Below are 9,547 nucleotides of genomic sequence, written 5' to 3' on the forward strand. Positions count from 1 at the left end.
ATAGGTACAACAAAAGACTCGTCTATTTACTTATGGAAATTATTAAGTGCTTTGTTAACTGCGTCAATAGCATAAGGGTGGTTAATAAAAAGAAATAATCATTAATATTTTTTTATTCATGTCAATACCATACGTAAAACATTCACACAACTGATAAAACCTATAGCTTGTTTGTCATTTAATGAACAGTTGGTAATGTTAATGGTGTAAAAACGAATTTAAATAACTTTGCTTTTTTCCATGCCATTTTTAAAAACATAATTTTGAAGTAATGATCTGCAATCTTTAGAACAATGATGAATATTATGACCTTGAAGATGCTAAGTCAATAAAAAGTTGACAAGCATTTTTGGTAAGCGAAGCGTAAATTTTCCTCTAAGCCTCATGATATTTGCATTTGCCGCTTTAAAATCATAAATCAACACAGTTAACAGATCAAATGTCAGGCTTGTTCAAATAATAATTAACCTATATAAGTCCATGACCAATGACCTCGTAAAGAGATAGGTACGGCAGGAAACATTGGCATCACACTTTGTCTTCACTGATCCCGTCGATTTCATTCGTCTTACCCTGGGGCACTTCATTGGTTACAATATCTAAAGAGCCGTTCTTACTCAAACCACAAACAGAAAATACTCTGCTCCCGACATCATGCTTCTTTACACAATAAAGTACTATAATTAAAATGGTTAACAACACTACAATAGCACCGACTATTATGGGTGCGCTTTGGTCCATATCATTTACATCGAGTTTGGCTAAGTTAACGTTTTCCTTTTTGAGAAATTCTTCGAGTGTTGAGAAGTATTCTAGTATCCCTTTGGTCGAAAGTTCAGTTTCTCCAGTGATAGCCTTCAAAACAGTACGCCAATCTTCACTCGCTCCAAGAGACATACCGTCACTGAAAAAAAAAAACATACCTATCTATAGTATGGTTGTGACTTATAAATAAAAAGGCGGAATTTCAATCTAATTATTACTACAGCAAGATTAATATCTTCGATCGAATAAGCTAGATAAATTACTTTTGACAGTGCATATCCGTTATAGCCAATTTTGGCACGTCAAAACTGTTATAAGTAAAATCGCATTATCGAACTTTTTGCGTTAGAGGTTTCATAATTACGCTGATGTTCTATCTACAGTTAAACAAGATAAATATAAACGTTGTGTGACTATACATGGTCGTTATAGTATATGGTCTCTTTGAAGATTTATCGCTTAAAAAAGTCGCTGCTTTTAACAATCGTCGTTCCAGCGTAGTTGGTGGGTACTTCAAATAATTTTACAACGTAATTATTATAATAGTTACTCTACAGTAAATATTCGTATTTCCACTGCTTTTTTCGCGGCCTGTGTAAGATCACCGATCTTCACCTTTCACCTTGGCCTTGTCGACGCATTAGACAAAACAATGCGTGCAAAATTATCCGGTTCCTAATCTATCATCTTAATGAGGAAGTAGGATGTACCTGAGGAGTTTTCCTGCTTCCTTGACACCGTACAAGGAGCATTCATGCAGAGGTCCCGTGTGGTTGGCCACCCTACACAAGGACAGAAGAATTTGGAACTCCAGAACGTGGGATATCAAATATCTGTAAAGAAAACATGAAACATATGAAACTTATAAAAAGTAATGTTTTTGGAGATACTTAATAGACAAACATGACAACGACTATATTCCCAATAGGGGTAGTCAAAGGTACCAACATAATAAACCCACGCTTCATCGAGCTTTTTGTTATACCAACGTGATAGACGGAGAGCCGTATGGCGTATACCTAATGGTCGATAGCCAACTATATTTATGAAAATTGTACTTAATTTGTGAAAATAACTCAATGGTGCGAGAACCGTAGACGTCAAGTAACCTTACTTGGTAGACACAATTTTAATTGTTTTAGAGAAGTTAAAGAATTACGAACAAAGCTATAAGAATGAAACTAAATAATAGTGAAAAGCCAAAAGAGACTATGGGTAAGCAGGCATCGAAATCGAAATAGGAGAAAACCTTACGTAATATACTGGACGTGTGATACGACGTGGTATTTGGCAGCGGGGTCCAGATCACTCTCGTTGCGAGGCACCGGTGGAGACACTCCTGTTTCTTTCATCCTAGAAAATACAAATTTTGTTCATATTCATATTATAAATGGTAAACCATTTCTAAACTCATGGTACTAGAAGGAGACGGAGATTCTTATGTTTATAACATAGAGCCAGACCACCAGGCAGACGCTCAGTGACGTATACCGTATAACCTTGGAAGCTCGGACCGGTTGTGATAAAAGTATGGTTCACGCCGCGACTTGTGCTGAGTGAGGCTCTTTTATCTCAGGACGTCCACCACCACATGATCATTTCGAGGAAGATCCTTTTTTCTTTGTTGTGATTGTTTTGAGTGATGTTAATGCTTTGTTTTTATTTTTGGCGTCCTTTTATACCTTATAAAAAATTTCTATTCTATTCTAAAATTGGCACATAGATAAATCAAAGCCTAGAGGTAAAAATAACAGATAGGATACTTTCCAGGAACATCAGGAACTTCCAGGAGAAGATTTAAGAAAACTTTCTAATATCCTACTTACTGTGATTACCAATGTCCACAGGGAGTAAGTATTACGTGATAGGAATGTAGGTGACAGATAACAGCAAACAGAAATAAGTAGACGTACAAAGCCAACCCAAATCGTTAGGATTTGGGCTAAGAAGGTAATGTTGACGTCTTTCAATTGGGGGTACATTAAGATAAACAGATAGCTGTTGTTTAAGTATTAAGAATTCGCGGTTCATAGATGCAGAACCTACTTTAAAACAAAAAGCATAGGAAACCGATCGCAAAAAAGTCAGTAGGTACCTAGTTTCAAATTCGCATTCGTGGACGTCAGTTAACGTCATGAGGAAAATCCAAATTCACAAGAAGATACAATTAGGCAGATAAACTCACAAGTAAAACATTAATGGATGTAAAGACAGAAGTACAAAAATTCAAAGCTACAAAGAAGTTATGACGTTTGTTACTGTTCTTGTGCCATTTTATGTGGATGGTAATATACAGGGTGTTAGTAACATCATAACGAAAACAAATACATCGTACATAATTAACATCGGAACGGAAGTAATTTAAAAAAATACTAAAATTTTCATGAATTTTCTGACAGGAAATTCCGCTTGATATCAACTCAGAATCAAGATCTGAATCATCCCCCTCAGTATTTGTAACTGTAGGGACAGTTACTGTCTATCTACTTGTATGCACTTGTACAGGGTGTTAGTGACATCGTAATTTGTTACGAGAGGGGTGATTCGGCTCATTATTCTGAGTTATTATCAAGTAGAATTTTCCATCGCAAAATTATGAATTGAAAATAATTTAAAAAAACATAAAAAAATACATGAATATTGCGACGGAAAATTCCACTTGATATTAACTCAGAATCATTGTCTGAATTCCCCTCAGTATCCGTTACAATGTCACTAATACCCTGTATTATGAACTTTGACTCGCTTTATGATAGCAACATAATACGCCTATCTTTGTAGAAATCATAGATTATCTGACAAGATAAACTTACAATTACGTAATCAGGGACCTGTTTAATAAAACTTACAATTGTAAATTACAATGACAATTTGGTGTACATTGCGGAGTGTGTGATCACATAATTTTGCAGTTTCATATTAGCTACGTAATGAACAATAAATTGTCGTTGTAGTTTACAATTGTAAGTTTTATGAAACAGGCCCCTGGTTGTCCGAAAATAAACAGATTCCTTGCTCCGAAGGCACGTTATAGATGAAGAAAACATAGTTGCTACTTGGAGACGCGTCTTTCTTGCACCACGACGAAAACACTTACCTAAGATCCCACCAATGTTGGTTCCAGTTTTCCAAGCTTTTGTTCCCGAAAACGTCCCACCGCCACTTATCCAGTACATAAGCATATGCCATAAGTGGGAACTTCTCCAGAGCAACCCATAGGAGATGGTTCAGGGTGACTTCTGTCCCTGTCTCCACCTTTACAAAGTTCAAGGACTTGAGGTATTCTGGCGTCGTTAGCTGTACGGCTACAATGTCAGATATAGCGTCGTGGAACGCTGAAAAAAATATAAATTAATTTATTTTAAGTGCCGTTTTCACTAAATCAGTTGGCTGGATCATTAGAGACTGCGATACGGCTCACCAATTATCACTTTGGTCTAACAGAAAGCTCGGTTACATGTGGGTAATTAGTTCATCTTGCGATAGATGTACCCTGATGTACCCCATTTGGGATATAGTAGTGAGCGTATGTTATTGTATGTTAGGCATTAGCAATTTTTTATCATTGCTATCGTTAGTTGAAACCTGTAGCCGTAACATGAAAATCGCAATATAACGTTAGCTATTGGTTAAAATATCGCCTCGCGTGCAGTATGCGTGTGTGCTACGGGCACTGATCTTTAAGAAATCAAACTGTGTTTTGTGTCGTTTGAAATGTTATAAATCAAATCAAATCAAATATACTTTCTTGCACAGAACTACATTTAAACAATCAGTCATAACACATGAATACAGTACAATATGGGCGGCCCTATAAATAAATATTTTTTAAAGAAATAAAACTGAAACAAATAAAGTAAGTTAAGAAGTTGATTATAAAGTTGTTATTTACATAACAACTATCTAACTTCCTATTAACTTTGTGTTTTTTACTTAAAAGAGGTACATTATGTGGACACTCAAAACTAAATCCTAATAAACGTAAACGTACCTACTATTTTGATTGCTGAAAATGTTTAAATATATTATGTTAAATTATATATTTCCAACAAGCTTTCTTTGGAAAAAAACTGCTTTGGCCAATAATCAATTGCATACATACATACATACATACATAAACTCACGCCCGTAATCCCTAATGGGGTGGGCAGAGCCACAAGTAATCAAAGACAACTTGCAGCCACTGTTGATACGATGTCGTAAGCTGCAATCGATCAATTGCATGATTTGTCTCAAACATGCACACTTGTGATAACAAATAATACTTTGCATACATACATAAACTCGCGCCCATTTCAGCAGAGACTACAATTTGCATAATTATCTAGCCAGCTGGTTCACGTTTCTCCGTTTCGTTAATATCCAAGCTTTCTCAAGCAATAGGTCCTCAAATCCTTTCTAAAGCAATTTGGCACCTTGAAAGCACATTGAAAGAGGATTCCCAAAGAAGCCACTGTAACGGATCGTCAAATATTCAAAAAAAGTCCTCTGACCCACTAATCTTAACAAAATAATTATTTTAAGAAACCCATACGTTCATTCATGAAGCTATGAATCTCTAACTACTGAATAAGATATTAAAGCCCAACTATAGGTTTCGGGTCATGCATTCAAACTAAAGGCAATATTAGTGGAACGTACAACCGCAGTAATTGTAAAGTCCTTCAAGACAGTTCTCATAGCAAGTCATTATGCACTGCCTTTATGCTTCAATCGAGGACGTTTATTTTTGTTTGCATTTTTTACTCACGACTAGTTTCTATAAATACACGAAACTATCGAGTATCATTGCAGTTACGTTGAGAATATTCTCATTTTGAAAAAAAAAGCATCTTGCAGCAACAAGTAATTATCACAATGGGACTAATGAGTTAATACACGACTTACATCAGTATCGACATCATGAAAAATACCCGTGTGCATAATATTAAGTATACTGTATAATATTAAGTTACTTCATTAATATTTCTGTTATCTCCTCATTTCTGCACTGTACCTATCCTGAGAAAAGCCTGATCCAGAAGTTTACTATTATAGATAGACTGACTTTTTATAAATTAGTCATCAAACATACCAGGATTAGGCCCATCTCTGTAAAGGGGTGGAAGATGCCGATAGTGTTTAAAGTACTGCACGTGACCTAGTAGTCTGGCAGCCCGCGATAAACCCACGGCTACATCTGTTATCTTCTCCCCGCACCATTTTATTCTGTAAACGAAATATTTCCTATATTACGGACATTGTGGAAACAATCATAATTGATATACTTAATCTTCCTTAGCAACAGCCGTACTTGTAATTAACTCCATCGCACATATCGTGACTTGAAGGCAAGCAATTAGCTGTAGTCATTGTTTCTCTTATATCCTGGTAAGTATCTCTAGCGCTCTCAAAGCCAAGAGATTGGTGGAAAAGGTCAACGGAATCAAAAAGATCCTTCGAATGTATTGTTTCGTTCTTGAGAATTTTCGGTCTAATGTATTCAGGAAATGATGCCACCGTGGGGTAAATAGCTTGCCAATCTTGAGCCCACAAGTTTCCTGAAACAATAGGCAAATATGTAGTAAAACCTTTTTGCTCTTATTGTTTGAACAGGCGCTCTAATCGCTACGCTCTAATGCAACGTACCTAGTATGTGTGCTGGGATCATGCCATCTTTACGTTTTATGTCATCTTTGTAATGAGCTTTTAGTTTAGCCCTAACGTAATCGTGTATTAAATCGTATAGTGGTTTAATTTCTCGCCAAATTTTGTCTACCACTTCTATAAAGTTGCTGTCTTCAAACGCATAACGCCACATGTCACCTGCGTCTGTGAAATTCTCCGATTCTGCTACATTGTTCATTCTAATTACATAATCTTTAAATATGGGTCTTATTTTCCTCCCAGTTGTGTCACGATACGCCTTCCAATAGTAACTTAGTTCCTTCGTATCGTTGCTTGTCTTAAAAATTGATATAACATCTGAAATAGTAAACATCCATTTATATAGTTCACTTACTGTCGTTATAATTGAGTATAAAGGCTATTGTTACAGTGTAATCATATTTTAACCTATGTGTATAGTTCTATAAAATATTGGACAAGGATGGAGCAATTGTTTATATTTGAAATTATCAACAAGACGACAAGTAATAATTGTTAATGAATACTAACTGACCACTCATTGTGCGTACCGAATCTTCCGTGTTGCAAAATGTTGCGTTGTAAGCACACACGGTCACTCTGCTCCAAATCCTTTGCATTGTATCGATTTCTTCTCTTTGCTATAGAAAGGATAAATAAATAAATATATACTTCTAAAGCTAAGACAGTAATCATTACTTATCAATGTTATCGTACTTGCGACTATTTACGATCCCGTACCTTGCTTTGGGGCATTTGAACATTCGTTCCTCTTTCTTTGATTATTCGCAATTTTCTTCTCAGTTTGTGATCGCTCACAAGTTGTTCATTGTTCAAATATTTCTTTTTTAGTATATTCCAATACTGTTTCTTAATTTCATCCTCTTCTGCTGCAATGCGTACCTGAAATATAATAATAATATACATAATAAATTAGTGAATACCACTTTCTAACTCAATTAAAAAGACAAACAAAGAGAATTAATTAACCTTACCATTTTATTCTTTTTCCCTTCATTAGCGATGTCAGTTACATATGACCACAATGCTTCTTGTGATGTCTTACATACTTCTAAACTTAAATTATCCATTTCTTCCATAAAAGCTTCCAAAGTTATATTCTCTTTATCCAGCTCTTCTAGTTGGAACTTAAAAATTTCGACTTCATCTTTGGTTTTCGCTATAATTGTATTGGGATCCAAAACAGTTTTCATTGCATCATCTAAAAACTTTTTATCTTTTACTTCTTCCATTTCTGTTTCTACTTCGTGGCCACTTTCGTCGGACATATCAATTGTCTTGTTTTCCTTAATTAAGTTTTTCTCATCGGCTGACATTTCCGATGTGGGATTCGCTGGAAACTGGACGGCCATTGTCGTGGACACAATTACAGCTACAACACATGTTAATTGCTGTAACAATGAATAGAAGACGTTTTTGTATAGGTACCTAGGGATAATTTTAACCGTTGCTATGGTACTTGATAAAGAGTAAAATTATCCCGGACAAACGGTTAATGTATTCTACAAGGGACTGTGTAGGTAGTTATTATTGTGCATGATGTGTGAGATAAGACTTAAGAACAGAGATGCACATTGAATTGAATACGACCACGTGAGAACAATTTTACAATAAGCTAATGTGAGATATCCAAATAGGCGCATCCTCTTGTCAATCTGTGCTCCCCTAGTTTAATCATTATTTGTGTTATTTTCTTGTCTATTACATGATTTAAATTCGGAAGGACACTGACCATACTGATGAATAGACAAAAACATTCCTTACGTTTTAAAATAAACTAAATAGGTCAATGTTTATAAAGTACCTAGACGTCTCATTAAGATAGATAACAGATGACTATAAACAAGAAGAATATTATTTCTAACACATTAATTACTGATAAATAGAAAAGTAGGCGGTTGATGTGCATTACTGTCTGTTATACCGCCATGAATCATTCGTTATTAGCAATACAGTGATCATATTTTATTATAGTGATACGATGTCACCTCAGTTTAATTCGAATGCTTTATAAAGCGATAATAGCATGTAAGAGAACTAAAACCAATACGGTTTGTTTTATGACTGGACGTTATCAGTACCTACCTACACATACATTTGGAGGTATATACCAAATGTGAAACAATGTCTTAGAGTCGCCAATGTCGGCTATTGGAGTCATTAATATTGATGACGTGCTTCGAAGTCCCATGCTAAGCTATTCTGTTGCAAATAGACAAGTCTTGTGTGTTACTATAATAATGTATGGCATGCACGCTTGAGAAAGCTTATAAATATCTACTTATGAGTATAATACTTTTTAATGATCCTGCTACATAATTATATTATTTAGATGGCATAAGCCAAACTAATCGACCCGGCTTCCTTGAACCATTGTGCCGTGCCTACTTGTACTAATTAAAGTTTATCTAATGAAACCTTTCACCTGGATAATTGTAAAATACATACAAAATGCACCATCTTATAACACAAACAAACAATCCGGTCTTAATGTCAGATATTTGAGCAACACTCTCCAGCAGGAACACACACTACATCTTCATGGCTCCCTCAAAACGCTATCGTGTTTCACTAACAAGTGCGTGGCGGCGACAACCGCGCTATTTCAGAAATGGTACATTGTTTGGAATACTGCGAACTGTTTGGTCGTTTTGTAATGAATTTTTCAAATTGGAACAATCGAACGGCTATTTTGTTTTGAAAACGTGGAACGGTGTACGCGACCCGCCTGCGTCGCCGGCGCACTGGCATTGTTGTGCCATATCGAAATGCCTGCCTCGATTCAATAGCTGGGACATTCGCGTGCGACCGGACGCTCAATCCTAACACCTTATTTCCTATATACACCCAATATGCAATAAACTTTCATTTCTAAACAAACCTGCTGTTGGTAAGTAGCTATCCCAATATCAGACCAATGTAATCCATAATACGCAATATGTTATCCAGGAACGGAGCAAATTAATTAGTGTAAAATGACGTAATTATGTAAACATCAATATTTTGCCCAAACAAAACAATTACCATCTCTTTTACGTGTTGAAGTCGACTCAATTATTTAATTTTAAACTAATTACCCTAACATTTGGCTGAGACCTTGCTGATCACAGTATTCACAGTCCAAAATTCGAACCAC

At 35.7% G+C, this 9,547-nt stretch overlaps 1 protein-coding gene across 4 annotated transcripts; it reads right to left on the reverse strand.

Moving 5' to 3' along the window:
• Nucleotides 1-98: 98 nt before the first annotated feature.
• Nucleotides 99-9,164, reverse strand: LOC126370218 (angiotensin-converting enzyme-like). 4 transcript variants are annotated; one of them, XM_050015009.1, is made up of 11 exons: nt 8,860-9,164; nt 7,386-7,802; nt 7,132-7,293; nt 6,926-7,031; nt 6,394-6,729; nt 6,059-6,305; nt 5,840-5,991; nt 3,863-4,100; nt 2,020-2,118; nt 1,476-1,598; nt 99-904 (listed from the first exon to the last, which is right to left on the reverse strand). In XM_050015009.1, exons 1-11 carry the CDS (start codon nt 8,869-8,871, stop codon nt 529-531), a joined length of 2,268 nt encoding a protein of 755 aa, XP_049870966.1. In that variant the 5' UTR covers nt 8,872-9,164; the 3' UTR covers nt 99-528. The 4 variants fall into 4 exon arrangements, with proteins under 4 accessions (XP_049870966.1, XP_049870967.1, XP_049870965.1 ...); XM_050015010.1 differs by having other exon boundaries at nt 5,840-5,973; nt 8,837-9,164; XM_050015008.1 differs by having other exon boundaries at nt 8,837-9,164.
• Nucleotides 9,165-9,547: the final 383 nt, after the last annotated feature.

The sequence above is a fragment of the Pectinophora gossypiella genome, chromosome 10, assembly GCF_024362695.1.
Source record: "Pectinophora gossypiella chromosome 10, ilPecGoss1.1, whole genome shotgun sequence".
In the NCBI taxonomy this organism is placed as follows: domain Eukaryota; kingdom Metazoa; phylum Arthropoda; class Insecta; order Lepidoptera; family Gelechiidae; genus Pectinophora; species Pectinophora gossypiella.